The sequence below is a fragment of the Callorhinus ursinus genome, unplaced genomic scaffold, assembly GCF_003265705.2.
Source record: "Callorhinus ursinus isolate GAN/ISIS: 27379988/994484 unplaced genomic scaffold, GSC_fseal_2.0 scaffold18, whole genome shotgun sequence".
Classification (NCBI taxonomy): domain Eukaryota; kingdom Metazoa; phylum Chordata; class Mammalia; order Carnivora; family Otariidae; genus Callorhinus; species Callorhinus ursinus.
This window is the reverse complement of record NW_027397080.1, coordinates 983,514-1,003,364: the sequence shown is the minus strand read 5'-3', so window position 1 is coordinate 1,003,364 and position 19,851 is coordinate 983,514. Positions and strand designations below refer to the sequence as shown.

Here is a 19,851-nt window from a genome sequence, read left to right as displayed (position 1 = left end):
ACGGATTCTAAGATGTATTCCCCCCTCCCCCATTTTAATACTGAAATCAGGACCAACAATTAATGGAGTATCATACCTGGCAAGTTTTCTTTTAATTTATTTATTAGAGAGAACACAAGCGGGGGTAGGGGCAGAGGGAGAGGGGAGGGAGAGAGAGCAGCAGACTCCTTGCTGAGCAAGGAGCCCGACTGGGGCTCGATCCCACAACCCTGAGATCACGACCTGAGCAGAAATCAAGAGCCAAAAGCTTAATGGACTGAGCCACCCAGGCACCCGGCAAGTTTTCTTATTAGTACATAATATTTTAAAAGATATATTCAAAAATATGATAGTTCTTACTGCTCTACCCCAACCACCATTTCTACATGGACTGCTTATAACACCAGCAGGAGAGACTATGTAATACAGAGTGTGGCACATAGGGTCTCTGCCTTCCTAGCCTTACAGAATCTAGCAAATGTCATGCTCGTCTCTCTGCCTCTAGCCTCTATCCCTTTTGGAGACACTACAAGTTGGTTATCTTTCTAACATGCAATCAGGGCTGTTACCCTGCTGGTTGTCTCCCATTAATGATCCTGGACCTCTATGTCCACCAGGGAGCGTGTACTGTAGGGATGGCCAAAGAGTGTCAGTGTCAGTGTGTGCTTACTTTAACTTCTACTTGTCCATCAGATTTTGGCCCAAAGGCTTCATTTTTGTAATATAATTGTTTATTCTCTTCTCTACTGGGCTGGGCATTCCCTGCACCCCGAGCCTTGCAAAATACCTGGCATACAGGGAGAGCTGGGGAAGTGTATGCTGAATGAAAAACTGCCTCCCCCACTGGTCACTGGTCACCACTGGTCACCCTCCACGGGTCACAGCACTGGCTCAAACCCTTTCCCATGTTCCTCTTTAGCAGGAAAACTGAGGCACAGAACCTTCCTTAAAACATGCACACTGGTAAATACCCAGGCAAGTGAAAATCAGTTTCAGGAAGGAAACTTGGGTTTTTGATTTTATTACTGATAATTTATTGCACAAGTTTTTCTGCATCAAAAAAGTATCTGCTAAAAGGAGAAACAGCTATGTCTAATTCAGATTTCCCTAAGACTTCTAAAAGTATATCCCTCAAAGAATCCACTCATCTAGTTTTAAAGGAAATATACTTCTTACACAAGACGATCGAAACTGATGCAAAATATTTATTCCAAGTTAGTTATTTTATGCAGTAGTTTTCCCCCTCAACAGACTTGTGATAACCACATCTTTTAAATCTGTAAATAATGTTATCAAAATAATCTTAATCTTTGAAATCTCACAAAAATTTATATTTTACAATCCACCCTGAATATCAAGGCTGCAAGAATAACACATTTCCTATATCCAAATATTTTACAGCTGTACCCAAAAAAGGAAAAAAAAAAAAAAAAGAAAAAAGAAAACCATGTATGCTTGGTTATGGGCTAACGTTACCCGAGCAGCCAAAAATAAAATAAAATATCCAGATTATTAGCATTAATTTAATACAATTATAACTTCAATAGTCACTTTGTCATTGACAATGATTGCTTGAGCACGGGGGTGAGCGCCCCAAGGGCTGGGCTGACCAGCCTCCCCTCTCTGCACGGGCAGCTCCCACCCGTGTGTCGCCCCATAGATACTGTGTCTGTGTGTGTGTGTATTTAAAAAATCTTTCCCATCACACAAACTTCTATTAAGCAGATAACAGGGAGGAACAACAACAACAAAAGCTAAACAAACCAATTGCTCTCTCTTTGGGATATGATTATTTTCCCTTGTGCATGAAGGATTCAACAACAGAAGAAAGGAAAAGAACGATTTCTTTTGTAGACTCCCTAAACACACAAGCTGAGTTTACTGGGTCAGATCTGTGAGCATTTATACGCCTACTTCCAGGCATCGTCATCTGATGTTTCACTGCTACTGGTTTCCGTGTCTGAGTCCTCAAACTCCGCTTTACAAGTGCTTCTCCAAGGGGAGAACAGGCTGGAACCGCGGCTCTGCAAAAAGCCATTCTTCCCAAAGCCATTTCTTCTCAGCTATGGTTAGCAGGAAAAGAAAAAAGAAAACCGTCAAAGACTACACCTGGCAGTGGGACCTGGAAAAGGCAGGTATTCAATTCTAGGCAGAATGTAGAGGGGGCCCTTCTAAGAGATCCAAGATTTCTTTTGCTGTGCTTTTCAAACTTTAATGTGCAAATCAATCATCTACGGATCTTTTTTAAAAATGCAGATTCTGATTCAGTAGGCAGGGTTTCAGATTCTTTATTTCTACAAGTTCTCAGGTGATGACAACGATTGAGAGAATAGTTCTGAATAGCAGAGTCTTTATGTCAGCTGTAATTTCTCTTTATAGGACTTAGTTTGTGCTTTAAATATAAATACCATAAATAAAAATAAGTGTTAAGTAAAATATAAATACCACCAGAATATAAGCTCCTATGAAGTTTGTAGACTCCATTTACCTTGTTCATTGCTATAAATCTCAGGATCTGGCAGTGTTTCACTCAGAGGAAGCATCGAACCACTTGTTGGATAAATTCAGAGGTAGTTTCTTGGCTCAGGCCAGAGTATCAGAGGGAAACCACAGGGCTGGAGGCGGTGGGAATAAGCCTGCTTCCCTAGAGGCCCAGGGCTCAGCCCATAACCCTGGAACACAGCCTTGTGGTTCTGATAAGGGGGTAGAGCTGCCAGGATGAAAGAACATACTACTTTCTGGAATCTGCTAACTACTGACCCAGTTTTTGTACCCACTACTGGAGAGCCCTGTTGCCTAGGCACTGATTTGCTCTTCTGTATTTCTACTATGGCAACTTACTTTCTATTTTCTTTTCCAAGGTCCCTTCTCTCACACAAAACAGGCTCTCTAAGGGCAATCACTGCCCTGTTCCTTTCTCTCCTAGTCATTAACAGATCTCCAGGGAAGGTTTATGGCATACCTGCTCCGTCTTCATGTGGAACTCTCTGAGCTCATCCTCTGTGAGGGGGAGGCAATTCTCATCATTTTCAGGATATTCCTGCCATCCCATTGCTTTCAATAACCTGGTAGAGGGAGGTCAGGCAAAGAAAATACGACATCTTTAAGCATAAGTGCGAAGCCCACAACTTTCCAGAGAAAACTTACTTGCCCAGGGGCAACAGTACCCCACTTGGGATTTTTCTTTTCTCCCTAGTGGGATGTTTTTTTTTTAATTAAATTTATTTATTTGAGAGAGAAAGAGAACGCATGCACACATGAGCAGGAGGAGGGGAGGGAGAGAATCAGGCAGACACCCTGCTGAGTATGGAGCCCGACACAAGCCCAATTCCAGGACCCCCAAGTGCCCCTCCCCAGTGGGATAAGCTTTAATTATGGCTACTTAGGTGTCTGAATTAAATGAGGGATCTCCACAGTTGCTCTTTCTAGAGTATAAGAGCTACAGAGAGGAGAGAGAAGCAGAAAATAAGACTGCATAAGAGCCAAAGTGCAAGGGCCCTCTCTGACAAAACAGAAGAAGAAATCTCTTAGAAAAAAGATTTTATTTATTCATTTGACAGAGAGAAAGCACAAGCAAGGGGAGCTGCAGGCTTCCCACGGAGCAGGGAGCCCGATGCGGGGCTCAATCCCAGGACCCTGAGATCATAACCTAAGCTGAAGGCAGACGCTCAACTGAGCTACCCAGGCGCCCTGAAATCTCACTTTTGGGGTGCCTGGGTGGCTTAGATGGTTGGGCGGCCGACTCTTGATTTTGGCTCAGGTCATGATCTCAGGGTTGTGCAAATGACGGGGCTCCACGCTCAGTGGGGAGTCTGCTTGAGATTCTCTCCCTCTCCCTCTGCTCCTCCCCCCACTCTCTTTCTCTCTCAAAGAAATAAATCTTTAAAAAAAAAAAATCTCACTTTTGTCTCTAGTAAGCAGATCAGCACATCTCCACATGTACCTAAGTTCTCCTTCAATTTCATGGCACCATGGTCTCCTTCATACTCTTGTGATCTTTTGCTGACTTCTAAAGTTCTTCAGGACAGGAACTTCATTTTAGGAAGGTACTGCCACACATGGCAGGCCCCATCTGCCATCCAGGTGCCCCAAACAGCTGGCTGCTCTATGTTCAAGGCCCTCATTTAAAGAACAAGCTCCACCTGTGGGGAGGCATGGCCTCCCAAGGCCTTTTAAAGGGGTCTTATAAAGGCTCACTTGGGCTAGGAGGGTCCAAGAAACGGTCCTAGAAAATAGGTTCCCCTCTGCAAATGGAGATATAAACCTAGTCTGAAACTAAACTAAATGAAAGCCTTGCAGAGGAAAGTTGTGAAAAAGTTGGCAAATCTGTAAAGGAATGTCCAGTGGGCAAGAGGCCAAGCTGGGGCATAAAGAGAGAACAAATTATGGCCCATGAACACTTCTCTCTGTAGGCCAGACTCCATCTGGGATGTCTTAAGGATGTTCAAGCTCCTTATAGGCCATACACAGCATGCCCTGTGATCTGATCTGCACTCACCTGTGCTCTGCTTCCAGGGAGTGTGAGAGGACCTCCCCTTCCTCCTCTATAGGGAGACTAAGGCCGTTCTGATGACAGCCCTCCTCTCCGTTTTCCTTTGGTTCAGGGGTGCTGTTGTCCTCCAACTGAAAGAAGGGAAGGACACACTTGGTTCAATGACCCTTTGTAGCAAGATACACAATCTACAAGATTAAGGAGTCAGAACCAAGGAAATGTGCTTTCCAGAAAACAACTTCAGCCCACAGGTTTTCCCCATTTAAAAATGAGGACTTGTTCACCTTACTAAGATTTCTCAAGTATACCAACTGGTCAGGATCTTAACTTTAGGTTATGTCAATGGTGGGAGATGCTACTAGATACTGACGCAGCATCAATGCTCTAGGCTTAACAATTTGGACTAAAAAAACTATTGTGCTCAGCCTTTAAAAAGTTCACCTTTCTAGAGTCCCTTGCAGCTAGGAGTTGCCATTTGATAGTTGGCCAATGTTGTACTCCTGGAAATTGCAGGGTGTGGCTTTTAAGAAAGCATTATTAAAAGGGACATTATCCCCTTTCAGGTTTTTGGCTCCCTGTCCTTTCCCTAACCAGAATACGGATGAGAAGTAACAGAGGTCCGTAACTACCCTAGTCCAAGGTGACCAAAAGTTGTAAGTTTCCTGATAATCCCAATGAGCTTACCTGCTTAGCCTGCAACCTCTAACCTTCCTGTTGTGGGATACAAAAAAACACCCCTCTTTGTTTTGTGGTTCTATTTGTCAGATTTTCTTATATTGCAATTAAATGTAATCCTAACTGATGAAAGCTTCTATAATTTACCAATTTTTTACAGCACTGACCAATTAAAGACTTAAAAAAGGACATACACAACACAGGAAAACCCCTATGTTGCCCCAGAAAAGCCTTATGCTCTTACGTCCTCCAGCTTGTCACAGTCTCTGTTCTCTGAGAAGTCTCCATTCCGGTCGTCCTTGAGAGTCTTCAAGAACTCACTCTTCCTGTCGGTAGTTCGGCGGGTCAGCTTGGTCAGGCGAGAGGAGCTGATCTCTATTGGAGGAGTAGTGCTGGAAGGACTCTGGGCAAATACCACAAATAGGTTGCTCCTGACAGCAGATGCAAGAACTGGGATTCTCTGGGTCACTTCTACATGGTACTGATTTCCAGAATCTGGTAGCCTAATTATCACTCTTTTACCTAAAGTAAACTATCCTTTTCATTAAAATAAACAGACTTCAGCTTTGCAGGTTTTTTTAAAGATTTTATTTATTTCACAGAGAGAGAGAACGAGCAGGGAGGAGGAACAGAGAGGAAGAAACAGGCTCCCCGATGAGCAGGGAGCCCGACTGGGGACTTGATCCCAGGACCCTGGCATCATGACCTGAGCTGAAGTTAGATGCTCAACCAACTAAGCCACCCAGGCAACCCACAGCTTTCCAGGGTTTTTGCAGTTCAGACTGTATGGCTTATACAGCACCTCTTTGATCTTTTATGCCAGTCTAACACAGGCTGACCCCAGTCTACTACTGAGCAACTACTCCACTCAGCTACTGCCCATCTTTGGATGCAAATGCGAATTACCAGTAAAGAAATGACTCTGAGCAGGCACCTGGGTGGGTCATTTGTTAAGTGTCTGCCTCAGGTCATGATCCCAGGGTCCTGGGATCGAGCCCCACATTGGGCTCCCTGCTCGGCGGGGCCTGCTTCTCCCTCTTCCACTCCCCCTGCTTGTGTTCCTGCTCTAGCTATCTCTCTGTCAAATAAATAAATAAAATCTTAAAAAAAAAAAAGAAATGACTCTAAGCTAAACACAGCTACAAAGGAAATGGAATTAGAGCTTTACATGTCACATCATGTATCTCAGTATAAGTAAATGGGAAATAGCAATTTTAGAAAAGGCTGCTTGGCCTTATCTTCACTCACCTCTTTAGGAGAGCTTAAAACTGCGCCACCAGCCAGTACTACTGGTTTGGTAACAGAGATTGGACTGGTAAAAGCAGATTCCCGGCTAGAGGAAAGGGATCCTGATTTGTGTTCCATTCTGTTAGCTTTCCATGCACTGGGCTACATGGGAAGAAAAAACAAATCAGTCAGAACAAGTATGGAGACAGAAGCTCAGCCTGGAAGATCACATAAAGCAAGAATAAAATGTTATGTGGGAACATGAGTTCCTAGAGCTTACCCATCTTAACATGTTTGGGAGGTATGCAACCTCTTTCTGAGGTTAGGCACTTGAAGGAAAAAAGCAGATGGAAATGAGAAGTACCATGGGATATTAATGGTATTCTCAAAAAAGAGAGCTCTAGTTTAGTAAGTGTGGGAGATGTGGAGATGAATAAACTTCAACAGGTTTCTTTACTATGCTATTTCCCAAAGCATTTAACTATACATGTGAATTTGAGAGGTGGCATTTCCCAAACTTGACCCTAAAGTGTTCCCTTTTTATGGCACGTTTATTAACCTCTGATGTAATCTTGATTCTTAAAAAAAAAAAAAAAGTTATTTTCCAAGAACTTCAATGACAGGAAGCTACTTCTAGGCCAGTGTGGGCAATGTAAATGGCTAGACAATTCTGGTTTGGTCCCTTCTTTGCTTGGCCTTGTGGGGTCTAGGCCCATTCTGTCACTCTGGCCCTGATCCCAATTATGATTGGGCACTGTAGTGCAACTAGAATATTTTTTTTTTTTTAAAGATTTGTTTATTTGAGAGAGAGAGACTGAGAGAGTGAGCACACACAGAAGTGGGAGGGGCAAAAGGAAAGGGAGAGAGGATCTCAAGCCGACTCCACACTCAGTGTGGAGCCCGATGCAGAGCTTGATCCCATGACCCCGAGATCACAACCTGAGGAGAAACCAAAAGTTGGATGCTTAACTGACTGTGCCACCCAGGCACACCCACTCTTTTTGAGTCAATCACACTACCTGAGGAAAACAGGAAAACAGCACATCAATGGAGTGAGGCTGAAGCAAGTGAAAAATGTCCATTTTCCCAGAATGAAACAATCAGAACTGAGAGACTGCCAGGAAAAAGGAAAGATCTGAGTAAAAAGAATTTCTTTGTTGGTATTAAAGAGGCAGGCTTTAAGAAGGAAATTAATATGACTGGGTATCTATCAGATGGCTGTCATACTGTTTTCATTCTTAACCCGGTCAGGTATAATTATGTCAACTTTTTACAAAAAAATGACACTAAGGTTAAGAAAGTTACACAATTTGTCTAAGGTTACTCAAGTAATATGTAGTATTGTTTTTTGCAATGCCTCCAAAAAGAAGATGCAAGCAGTTAAGAGACAACGACCCAACTGGAATGGAGATTAATTTTTTTTCTTGCACTGATGCAAACCTAAAGATGGCTGCTTATGTAAGGCTCATTATCAAAGATGACAGTTCCCCAGCAGCTTCCGCAGAGCTGTAGATGGTTTATCAGATGCTTTGTCTTTAACACTGGCACCTCAGCACACTCCAACACTTGAGTTTTTGCCATAGTAGTATGGAAAGTTTACCAGACAGTGTTACATGCAACAGGATACCTGTATCTTTGCCCAGCTTTATTCCAATTTAATCCTAATTTTCAGTAACTCAAACACTATGCTATCTAGCTGGCTGCTCACTGGAGAAAACCTATGCCCCATGCCTTCTTTTATTAGAGGAATTATATACATACAAATCCACCGAAGTGAACCACATATCAACCATGGGTTTTTAAAAAAATGTCCTCTCCTTTCCTTCAAACTCCAAATCAATCCCAACTCTCTCCACTTCAAATGATCTTGCCTTCTCATACTGGACTGAGAAGTCAGAAGTCACTAGATCCAAACTTTCCCCAATTCTCTCCTTTTGCACCTCAAGTTCAATAGCTTCCTACCCCCTCTTCTACCATTCTATATCTATTCATTCTCTTTCCTTTCAGAATTTATTTCTTCCTTTGTTCTAATAAGTTCTTCCCCTTTATCTACAAACATGCTAAGCTACCTTACTGAAGCTAGGGAAAAAAACCCAAACATTTATTTTCCTTTATACCGTCGTCCTCTTATTGCCTAACTTTTCTGCATAAGTCAGTATCTGCTGTCTTATACTTGCTCATTATTACTATCAATTCTCTGTAATACTCATCTCTATCCCTATTTTCAATAAATAACCAAAAATCTTGTCGTCATATTATATTCCAAGGCCAGCTCTTAATTTAAAAAAAAAAAATCTGGGCGCCTTGGTGGCTCAGTTGGTCGAGCATCTGCCTTCGGCTCAGGTCATGATCCCAGGATCCTGGGATTGAGTCTAGCATCGGGCTCCCTGTTCAGCAGGGAGTCTGCTTTTCCCTCCCCCTCCCCCCTTCTCATGCTCTCTTTCTCTCTGAAATAAATAAATTCTTAAAAAAAAAATCTGTTTTTGGAGAATGAGAGATTGCTATTACCCATCTTTTCGAACTTGTCCTCTTTGCCTTTCTGGATTCCCTTCAGTGGATGCAGGTATTCTTCAGAGCTCTAGCCTCAGTGTTCTTCTGTTATAATCTCTCTGTTTCTCCGTTAACTTCATCAGAAAAACCAATTATTTTATAACTGCTTAATCATTTAAATTGTTGAAACCATGTAGAAAATACGTAAAACTGTATCTCTACCTCTAACCTCTGAGTTTTTATAAAGACCTCCATGAATGGGGGCGCCTGGGTGGCTCAGTTGGTTAAACGTCTGCCTTTGGCTCAGGTCATGTTCCCAGGGTCCTGGGTCCCTGCGTCCCTGCTTAGTGAGGAGCCTGCTTCTCTCTCCCTCTCTGCTGCTCCCCCTGCTTGTGCTCTCTCACTCCCACTGCTCTCTCTTAAATAAAATCTTAAAAAAAAAGAGAGACCTCCATGACTGGACTGGCTTAACTAATACTTCCCCCCCACCAATTCCCAATTACCAGCCATACTTAATCATTTGTCTTTTCCCAAACATGGCATGTTTTTCCTTTTTTTTTTTTTTTTTGGTAACAATGGTTCCTCTGCCTGGAAAGCCCCATCTACTTGCTCCCTAACAAACTTCTACTGGTTTTTTTGTTTGTTTTTAAGTAATCCCTATGCCATGTGGCTGGAACTTACAACTCCAAGATCAAGAGTCACATGCACCATGGACTGAGCCAGCCAGGCACCCTGAACTACTGTTTCTATTTATTTATTTTTTAGATCTTCTCATTTACTTATTTGAGAGAGAGCAGGAAGGAGAACACATGTGGAGAAAGGACAGAGGGAGAGGGAGCAGATTCCCCACTCAGCAGGGATCCCGATGTGGGACTCGATCACAGGACCCTGAGATCGCGACCTGAGCCAAAGGCAGATGCTCAACCAACAGCCACCCAGGCGCCCCTCCTACTGTTTCTAAACTACTATTTACTGACTACTTAAGATGTGCCACTATTATATTCCAAGTACTTTTAAAACTTTAATTTCATTCTTTTACCACAATTATGTGACAGATATAATTAGCTCCAATTAATTTTTATGTAAGTTTAGCAAAACTAAATAACTTGCTGAAAATTATAGTCTGACCTGAATTCTCAACTTCCTCCCTCCTTTTTAATCCTTCAGGGTAGGAGGCAGTTTGAAGCATCAGAAAGAGCTCTGGACTGAAGTCAGACAAACCTGGTTTAAGAGTCATGACTCTCTCACTTTATTAGTTATGGAACCTTATATTACATAATTTCTTGCTGTCCTAGGATTAGAGGAGTAAATGTTATAGAATACATGTAAAAGGCCTAATGAAGGTCTTGGAACATAAGAGGATGTCAACACATGGCCAGTCTTTCCTTTTCCACTTCAAAACCCAGTTCAAGTATGACCTTATCTATAAAAAGAGTCTGAGGACCCCCCTCTACATGCATAGGAGAACATTTATTTTTTCTATCTGTCCCTCTACTAGATAACAAACTCTTTTAAGATTTATTTTGTACCTCTAGTGATACTTGTAATAACCGTTGAATGCCTAAAGAAAATGACTGGATAAATCCCAGTCATCTCACCTCTTCCCTCCTCTGATACCTCACATTTCACACGTGCAGAACCACTCTCATCAACTTTTCCTGAAAACTGATCTTTCTCTCTTAACTCCAGTGAATGGCTCCACAGTTATCTGTTTCCCAGAGAAGAATGTGCGGTGTCCTGTTTCCTTCCCACTGTGTGCCTTCACCACCTCCGTTCTCTGCCCACTTTCATCATCCCTGTTCAGGCTTCATTACCTTCTGCAAGGACATTCACAGCCTTTACCTTAGTTTTCCTATTTTCATTCCATCCTCAACTAGGATAGTCCTACACAACAGAGCTAAACTAATCTTACGCTCTGTGTCCTGACTTCTGTACTTGCCACTTCTTCACTCTCAAAAGCTTTCTTAGGTGTCTGAGGACATACTGTTTTAACTCATTTTTATACTCTCTATGGTTTAACAGAATGCTTACAGACATTTCAAATGAAGTACACTTATAGAACTTAAGGAATAGAACAAAGTGTGTTGATAATAATCTCTGTAATTTATTAGCACTTACTATATGCCAGTTTTAAATACCTCATAAAATCGCATTTACATCTCACAAAAACCTTAAAAGATAGGTACTACTATTCCATTTTATAGATGATAAAACTGAGAACTTAAGAAACTTGTCCACGGTTGTATCACAAAGGAGGTGCAAAGTGGACACTACTCCAAAGCCCTGCTGTTAATTTCCATGCTATACTGTTTCCTAGATAGTAGTTGCTCTCTTGACTTAAATTCACATTCTTTCCCTTCTACATCAGACAAACAAGTATCCTAAACCCTTTCAAAGAAAATTCCACTTATCAGTTTTATTCCTACTCATTTCTTCCTTAGGTCACGATTCTTTAATGACCTCTTTCAAGTATGTTACAAGGGCTTCTTCCTACAGATTTTCTCCATCCTTTCACTTAACTTTACCACCACCTATGTTCTATTTCCTTTCACTATCAAGTCTCAAAATTGCCACTACCTCCACTTCCACCCACATAATTCCAGAATCCCCTGAAATCTTGTTTCATCCCTACACTACTCTCCTAAAACCTCAACTCAAAGGTGACCTAAACCTTTACAACTGCTAAGGTCAAAACCCTTTTTTTCATTTATTTTCATCAACTTGTCAGCAGCAACTGTCAAGTGTTGACAACCCCAGTTGCTAACTTAAATTCACCTAACCCAGATTTTTGTGATAGTATACTATTTTTTTGATGTCTGAATTACAGTTTCTTAGTCCTACTGACTATATTGGTATTTTCCTAATATTTATAAATTATTAAATATTCCTCCACGTTTTATTTTCCCATTCTTTACTCTTCCACTCTTCTTCCTTAGAGATCTTATCTACCCTGAAAGCTTCATTCGTTACCAGTAGGATAAGGACCCCTAGTCTGGATACTTCCCTAGTGCTCCCAGGAGTAATTAAAATGATCATTCACCATCCCTCAAATATTGCCAGTGTTTTCTGGTTTCAGAATTTGTATTTAACTACCACTTCTCTTAATGATGTGTAATACTCTCCAGACTTTTTTCTGCCTATCCAAATCTGGACCATCCTCCAAAGATCAGTTCACATGACAAGTTTTCAGCAAAATTTTCCTTGATGGTCATAATCTGAACTGAACACTAGTGTTTAATTCATTTAGTTATTCTAAGTCTGTCTAGAATTTATTATTAGCCATCTGTTACTATTTTATTTCATACACATCACATGAGCTTTCATGTTGTTATATCTTATTATTCCAATTAGACTTTCAGCTCATGGATAGTCATGACTAATGTACTTACCTGTATTGCTCAGAACCACCAAACACAGTGCTTACACAGAGGAAAATGAATAAATGCTCACTGGTTTTCCTCAATAATGAAGTAAAAAAAAAAAAAAAACATTTTTTTAAAAAAAAGATTTTATTAAAAAAATAATTAAAAAAAAGATTTTATTTATTTGACAGAGAGAGAGATAGCGAGAGCAGGAACACAAGCAGGGGGAGTGGGAGAGGGAGAAGCAGGCTTCCCGCAGAGCAGGGAGCCCGATGCGGGGCTCGATCCCAGCACCCTGGGATCATAACCTGAGCCGAAGGCAGATGCTTAATGACTGAGCCACCCAGGCACCCCACGAAGTAAATTCTAATTACTTCTGTATAGTGGCTAGAATTCATTAAAGCAATTATTAGGTGCTTTTGTGAGGGTGCTAGGGATACGAATATGAAAAGGATCTGAAGGCTGCCCTTAAGGAGATTACAAGTGGGGAAATAAATGTAACTAAGTGTTATAGATATTGTGATAAGAGACAAGAGTGCTATTCAAACATAGATATAAAGATTAATAAGATCTTAAGATATGTGTGATAGAAGAGGATTCCCAAAACGACAACGTGAATTTGAAGGATGAATAATTTTCCAGGTAAGAGAAAGAAGGGGTAGTAAAATATAAAAGATAGATTAGGCTTAAAGTATAAAGAATTATACATGCCACTGCTAAGAAGTTCGGACACTGTACTGTAAGATCAGGGTTGGTCAGGAACACTCACGGGCCAGAGGCCTGTTTCTATATGGCCCATGAGCTAGTAATACACTTTTTACATTTTTCAAGCATTGTAAAACAAAAAACAGAAAGAAGAAAGAAAAGAAAAAAAGAAAGAAAGAAAAGAAAGGTAAATGTAACAAAAACCTAGTGTCACAGGTGACCAGCAAAGCCTAAAATATTTATTATCTGACTTTTTATAGAAGAAATTTACCAAACCCTGCTATAGATGGTTTGGGACTGCTGAAGTGATTGAGGAAAGGATGTCATACATTCAAATTGTCTTAGGATGATCATTCTGGCAGTCTTGTGCAAGATGAATATAGAGAGATGAGGAAATAAAAGGGTGCATTACAATAGTACATGGGAGGTGACAAGGGCATAGGACATAATAGAGGGAATAAGTGACAGGGAATTTATAACTGCTTGGTACAGGGGAATGAGTGATGAGGAGGAGGAGGAAAGAAGAAGCCAATCTAGATAATCAGCCAAGTGATCAGATGGATGTTGATGCTATTAATGGAAACAGCAAATCAGAAGAAGCAAGTTTATGAGATGAAGCTAATGAGTATGAGAAAGCCTACTAAAAGTCCAATTAGCAGAAGTAGAGAGTTTGGAGACAGAGTAAAATACTATACATATATTAGGTACTAAATGAGTATCTGGTGAATGACTCAATAGGAAAAAATAAATTTACTGAATTTTTTCCTGATTTATTCCCAAACCTCTGCTATGTAAGGTTCTTATGCTGATTCCAAATCATACCTTGGAAGGAGGTGGCACAGGCTTAGGAACCAGGTTCTTATAGACACTTGGAACCAGGGTTGATGATTTGTTCCCATTTGCATGGTGAGATCCTGGTGAGGTGAATGCAGCAGAGAAGGCAGCAGAAGGATCTTCTTTGGAAACTTTTTTGATGACTAGCATTTTGGAGGGTTGCTTGGCACTAGGTGGGTTTTCTGTGAAATACAATAGTGAAGAGACAAAAGAATGTCAAACATTGGTTAATACGTAGCACAGTTTATATGAAGTCCTCATTTTCAAAAAAACAGTGGACAGGTGAAACTGAGGAACAAACATTTCTTGGTGTGCACTTAACAGATATTCTCAAAAATGACACTATTTGGGAATTATAGGAAAAAGGCTGCATATGAAGCAAAACTCATAAATCAACCAGGAAGCCCAAAGATGTTAGTAGTCCTTCAGGGGCATAACTTGTCTAGTATATGGTGTGATCACTCAGGCACACACCAATCAAGAATATATCCAAGTATGGCAGTTCCTGTCAGCATGGGAGTGGAGAGAGATGTGGAAATTGGGGAAAGGAGGCTACCCTGGGACCTTCTGATGAGGCAAAGTGGAGCAAAGCCTTACACTATTAACAAAGGGGAAACGGTACAACAAGCACCTTTAATCCTATAATTCAAGATCCAAAACCAGTATTTAGATATATTAAAGCCTTCCCAATAAGATGCCTAACTACTGAATTAATGTAGGGACTAGGAGAGTCTCATTTGTAAATGCCAACGATTCCAAAACTACAGATCAGGTTTTAAGAAATACACTGATTTGTCTCTTAATTTTTTTATAAGGCTAGTTATTCCCAACATGTACACATAATTGTGTGTATTTATGTTTTCACCTTGCCCTCTACAAGCAACATTTGTAACTGCCAAACCTGCCCCCCAACACCCTTAAACAAAAAAACCCTCAACAACTGGAACCTGCTGAACAAAGTTGTCTACAGGATGTGGTATCATACAGCCTTTCAAAGAACACTTTGGAAGACTATCTACTAATATGAAAGAATGCTTAGAAAATACCACTATATTTGCCTACCAAATATTTAAGAAACAGTTATAACACAAAAAATTCACTTTGTTATAAATGAATTAGTGATGTTAATTAAACATTACTTCTCATAAGCTTTAGATAATTCTCCCTTTGCTTAAAATCTGCTTTCAAATTCAGGGCTTTACAAGCTCTCCATTATCTGTATTATGACTCCACTACCATTACATTTCAGGGGTATTTTGGGTGGGCACAGTGAGAGATAATAGGTGTTAGTTACCATGTGCAAATGGATGAGATGAGAAAAAAAGAAACAAAAAAGAGATAAAGAATTTTTGCTCCTTTCCATGCTAAGAAAAATTTAAAGTTGTGCCTTTAAAATGGCAAATCCACCTACCCCACACTCCAGAAGGGGTCCCAATAGGTCTGCATGGCTGATTCTGTTTGCCAGCTTCGGGATTCAGAGAAGGCTAGGAAAAAAGGGATATAAATGGTTGACAGAGAAAGCTTATCATTTTGGCACTTTTCACAAAGTAGTCATCACCATGGAACCTATCTAATAATTATCAGCAGCACATATTTAACGCTGTATTCAGAATCAACAAGCAAGCAGAAAATACTGAAATGCTAAATCAATAGATCTTGTATTAATCTTAGGCTCTCTTGGGTTTCATTCCCTTTAACATAAGAGGATTAAAAAAATTTTTAAATTTTTTAAATTTTTATTTTTTTAAAGATTTTATCCATTTATTTGAGAGAGAATGAGAGATAGCACGAGAGGGAAGAGGGTCAGAGGGAGAAGCAGGCTCCCCGCTGAGCAGGGAGCCCGATGTGGGACTCGATCCCGGGACTCCAGGATCAGGACCTGAGCCGAAGGCAGTCGCCCAACCAACTGAGCCACCCAGGCGCCCCCCAAAACTTTTTTTTTAAATAAACAGACTAAATGGGCAAGTTCGCATCTTCCGATAGGGTATGTACGCCAAGTTCAGAATGATTAGTACTAGGGAAGGAGGGGACCTTTCTGTGGTCAAAGAGATGTCTAGCAAAGTAGGGCAAGAGCCAGATTTTTTAGGGAGACTAAATTTTATTCTGTAGGTACTGAAGATCATTTCTCATGCAGTAAACATAATCCATAATCATTAAGTTTATAACAGTCTGGTGCAGCTTGAAGGATGTATCTGAGAGGCTTAAACATCAACTAGGAGACCATTAAAGGAAACCAATTCCATAGTTCAGGAGAATAATGAAGGTAACAGGGAGAGAGAGAGATGAGGGGGAAGGATGGAAAAGTGTTAAGAGCAATAAACTGGACTTAACAACTAGAGGTGTGGTATGACACTGGTGTCCAAGCCCAAATTTTACAATATGGTAACAGAGTAGGAAAATGGCTTTTCAGCACAATTACCCATAGAACATTAAACAACAGAAAGATGCCCAGACTCCATTACGGAGCTTCCGAATCACAATGTCTAGGGATGGGCCCCAGCAGGTGTGTATTTTCAATCCATCAAGGTGAGAACCGCAAGTATAGAACAAGCACAGATACATATTGAAGAACCACTCACCACGTAAATGGAAAAGTTAGGGACAAAATGTGAAGGACTGATAAATACACTCCTCTCGATGGAAAAGTATAGGTAGAGGGAGGCCCCATGGATAAAAGCTGTATTTTCTTGTTGTAATAGGCTGTGTTCTTAGTCACATTCTATTCAGGGTTTTCAGAGATACTGCCCCTGTTTATATGGTATCTTCTATTTCTTTCCACTGATTTTTAAAAATAGTAAAATATAATACAGATAAAAAAACCTGCATAAAACAAATGGGCAAAAATTCTTGTAATCACCACTCAGTTCACTCAGTTTAAGCCAACAGAATATTACCTGCCAAACCAGAAACATTTTTTTAAATTTTTAAAAAATTTTTTGAAGATTTTATTTATTTAATATTTTATTTATTTATTTGTCAGAAAGAGAGAGAACGCAAGAGAGGGGACACAGCAGGGGGAGTGGGAGAGGGAGAAGCAGGCTTCCCGCTGAGCAGGGAGTGCGATGCGGGGCGGCTCCATCCCAGGACCCCAGGACCATGACCTGAGCCGAAGGCAGACGCTTAACGACTGAGCCACCCAGGCGCCCCCTGAAGATTTTATTTGACAGAGAGAGACACAGTGAGAGAGAGAACACAAGCAGGGGGAGTGGGAGAGGGAGAAGCAGGCTTCCCGCGGAGACATAAATGCTCATGGCCTAAAACTATTAACTCACTAAAAGATGCAAAACGATGATCTTACAGTTTTGTCATTCCTTCTCTATTAGCTAGTACACTTCCATAAAAAGGAACTTCCTCTCATTTATTTGGTGACTTAGTGGTACAATTCATAGGGAAAGGTAGACTACATGCTTGTTTCTAAGGTGGTATCACTATGAACTCACAAATTTAATCAGTTAATATCTTTGATGCATGAAACATCTGTATTTGGCCAGTGGGAACCTCTTCAACAATTTGGCTTCTGAATCCTTTTCATACAACTGTAGTAGTCTTTATTTACTTCTTTGCTATGTAGTATGACAAAATATTCCAAGCTTATCTTACAAATATCCTGTCCAGAAACGGTATTTCAAGACCACAATCTGGGCATTAGGGATGCCAACTGCTAAGGGGGTGGTCACTGTTCTTAGATCTTTTCAGTGGACAGAATCTGCAAATATATATTTATTTTCAAAGATAAAATATATCATGACCTCTTATTGATATTTCTAACTCATACTGAGAAACTTGAGTTTTTACCAGGCATCTTGCATCTATACTTCCTTTTTTCTATGCCAAGAATCCTGATGCTCAAGGATAAAGGTATAGAATATCATATTCAATCACTTTATCCCATACTGCATACAACAGTGTCAGGGTAACAATAACAACATTACACCACCAGTATGACTAATAAAATGTTATTTTTTACAGGCTCTCCCCATTCTCCCATTAAGAAGTTATGCTTTTTCTAGACTGTCAGAGCCCATAGCTATTACATGCTAAACTCTCTTTTTAACTCTTTTAGTTCTACAGTTAACCATATACTTAGTATTTACCACCCTTCCTTTATATTTTTCTGGTTAGTTTCACTGTCTGCAGCTTCTAGTCTAGTACTTCCCTCAGGAAAAGTCTTGGGAACAATATTCCAAGTCCTTACACATTGGTATTTGTGACATTTATTTTTTAAAAGATTTATTTATTCATTTCTAGAGAGAAAGAGAGCCTGAGTGGGGGGAGGGGCAGAGGGAGAGGGAGAGAATCTCAAGTGGACTCCCCGCTGAGCGTGGAGCCTGATGGGGGGCTTGATCTCACAACCCTGAGATCATGACCTGAGCTGGAATCAAGAGACGGCAGCCCAGGGCGCCTGGGTGGCTCAGTCGTTGAGCATCTGCTCAACGTGCTAGAACGTGCTATCTCAACTCAAGGTGCTAGAAATCAGGAAAGGAGTAATTAAAAATTTGAGAAAAAGAGAGACTAAACAAGAAGGAAGACAAGAGAGGGGCGCCTGGGTGGTTCAGATGGTTAAGCGTCTGCCTTCAGCTCAGGTCATGATCCCAGGGTCCTGGGATTGAGCCCCACATCAGGCTCCCTGCTCCGTGGGAAGCCTGCTCCTCCCTCTCCTACTCCCCCTGCTTGTGTTCCCTCGCTGTGTCTGTCAAATAAATAAATAGAATCTTAAAAAAAAAAAAAGAAAAAAGTCAGCAACCCAGCTGACTGAGCCACCCACTTTTTTTTTTTTTTTAAAGATTTTATTTATTTATTTGAGAGAGAGAATGAGAGATAGAGAGCACGAGAGGGAAGAGGGTCAGAGGGAGAAGCAGACTCCCCGCTGAGCAGGGAGCCCGATGTGGGACTCGATCCCGGGACTCCAGGATCATGACCTGAGCCGAAGGCAGTCGCTTAACCAACTGAGCCACCCAGGCGCCCATGAGCCACCCACTTTTATAACTGAAGGGTAATAGGGTATAAAATCTTTGGCTAACATTCTGAGTACTGTAATTGTTATTCCACTGACTTCTATTATAAAACTTTGTCAATGTCTGATTTTCTTTCTCTTATAGTCACTGGGACTTGATGCTCAAAGGGTACTCTTTTTTCACTTGAGTCTATTATTTTTTAAAATAATGATACATTAAAAAAATTATTAAGTGAACTCTACCCTCAATGTGGGGCTTGAACTCACGACCCTGAGACCAAGAGTCATGAGCCAGCCATGAACCCCTCAATTCTAACTTAAAAAAAAAGATTTGAGAGAGAGAGGAAGAGAACACATATACACAAGGTAGAGAGGGGTATGGGGAGAGGGAGAGAGAATCCCAAGCAGACTCCCCTGCTGAACACAGAGCCTCACTTGGGGTTTTGATCCCATGACCCTGAGATCATGACCTGAGCGGAAACCAAGTCAGACACTTAACTGACTTTGCCTCCCTGAACTCTTTTAATCTGTTTCTTCCTCACTTAAAAATTTCCTCTTCTGGGGTACCTGGGTGGCTCAGTGGGTTAAGCGTCCGACTTGATTTTGGCTCAGGTCATCATGATCTCAGGGTCATGGGATTGAGCCCCACATTGGGCTCTATACTCAGCACAGTCTGCTTGTCCCTCTCCCTGTTTCCCCCACCCCTCTTCATTCTAATAAAATTAAAAAAAAAATTTTTGTCCTCTTCTAATTCTTAAAAAAAAAAACCAGATTATTCTCATGTTCCTTTTTTTTTTTTTAAGATTTTATTTATTTATTTGACAGAGAGGGCGAGAGAGCACAAGCAGGGGGAGCGGGAGAAGCAGGCTTCCCGCTGAGCAAGGAGCCCGATGTGGGGCTCGATCCCAGGACCCTGGGATCATGACCTGAGCCGAAGGCAGATGCTTAACCAACTGAGCCACCCAGGCGCCCCTTAGTATCATTTAAACTTTAAAGTAGTAACACCGTAGTAATAAATTTTAAAATGGTTCTTATCTGTTTTGTGGACATGCTGTACAGGTATACTTTGCACTGTCTGTGAGGATGTTATTCTGTTCCTTATTCTCTTGATCCTTTATGTTCATTTACATGAT

At 41.0% G+C, this 19,851-nt stretch overlaps 1 protein-coding gene and 1 long non-coding RNA gene across 3 annotated transcripts in view; both read right to left on the bottom strand.

Moving 5' to 3' along the window:
• Window positions 1–59: 59 nt before the first annotated feature.
• GPBP1L1 (GC-rich promoter binding protein 1 like 1) overlaps window positions 60–19,851 on the bottom strand; it is a 60,480-nt gene continuing 40,688 nt past the window's right edge. For both annotated transcript variants that reach the window (XM_025856792.2, XM_025856791.2), the window contains exons 6-12: window positions 15,176–15,248; window positions 13,753–13,946; window positions 6,395–6,535; window positions 5,391–5,549; window positions 4,478–4,602; window positions 2,942–3,044; window positions 60–2,042 (exon numbers count right to left, since the gene is read on the bottom strand). In XM_025856792.2, coding sequence (XP_025712577.1) covers window positions 1,890–2,042; window positions 2,942–3,044; window positions 4,478–4,602; window positions 5,391–5,549; window positions 6,395–6,535; window positions 13,753–13,946; window positions 15,176–15,248 — 948 coding nt within the window. In that variant the 3' untranslated portion in view covers window positions 60–1,889. The remainder of the gene's footprint in view (window positions 2,043–2,941; window positions 3,045–4,477; window positions 4,603–5,390; window positions 5,550–6,394; window positions 6,536–13,752; window positions 13,947–15,175; window positions 15,249–19,851) is intronic.
• LOC141374403 (uncharacterized) lies at window positions 6,950–9,887 on the bottom strand. Its single transcript, XR_012381248.1, has 2 exons — window positions 8,348–9,887; window positions 6,950–8,056 (listed from the first exon to the last, which is right to left on the bottom strand). It is a non-coding gene; the product is annotated as an uncharacterized lncRNA (long non-coding RNA).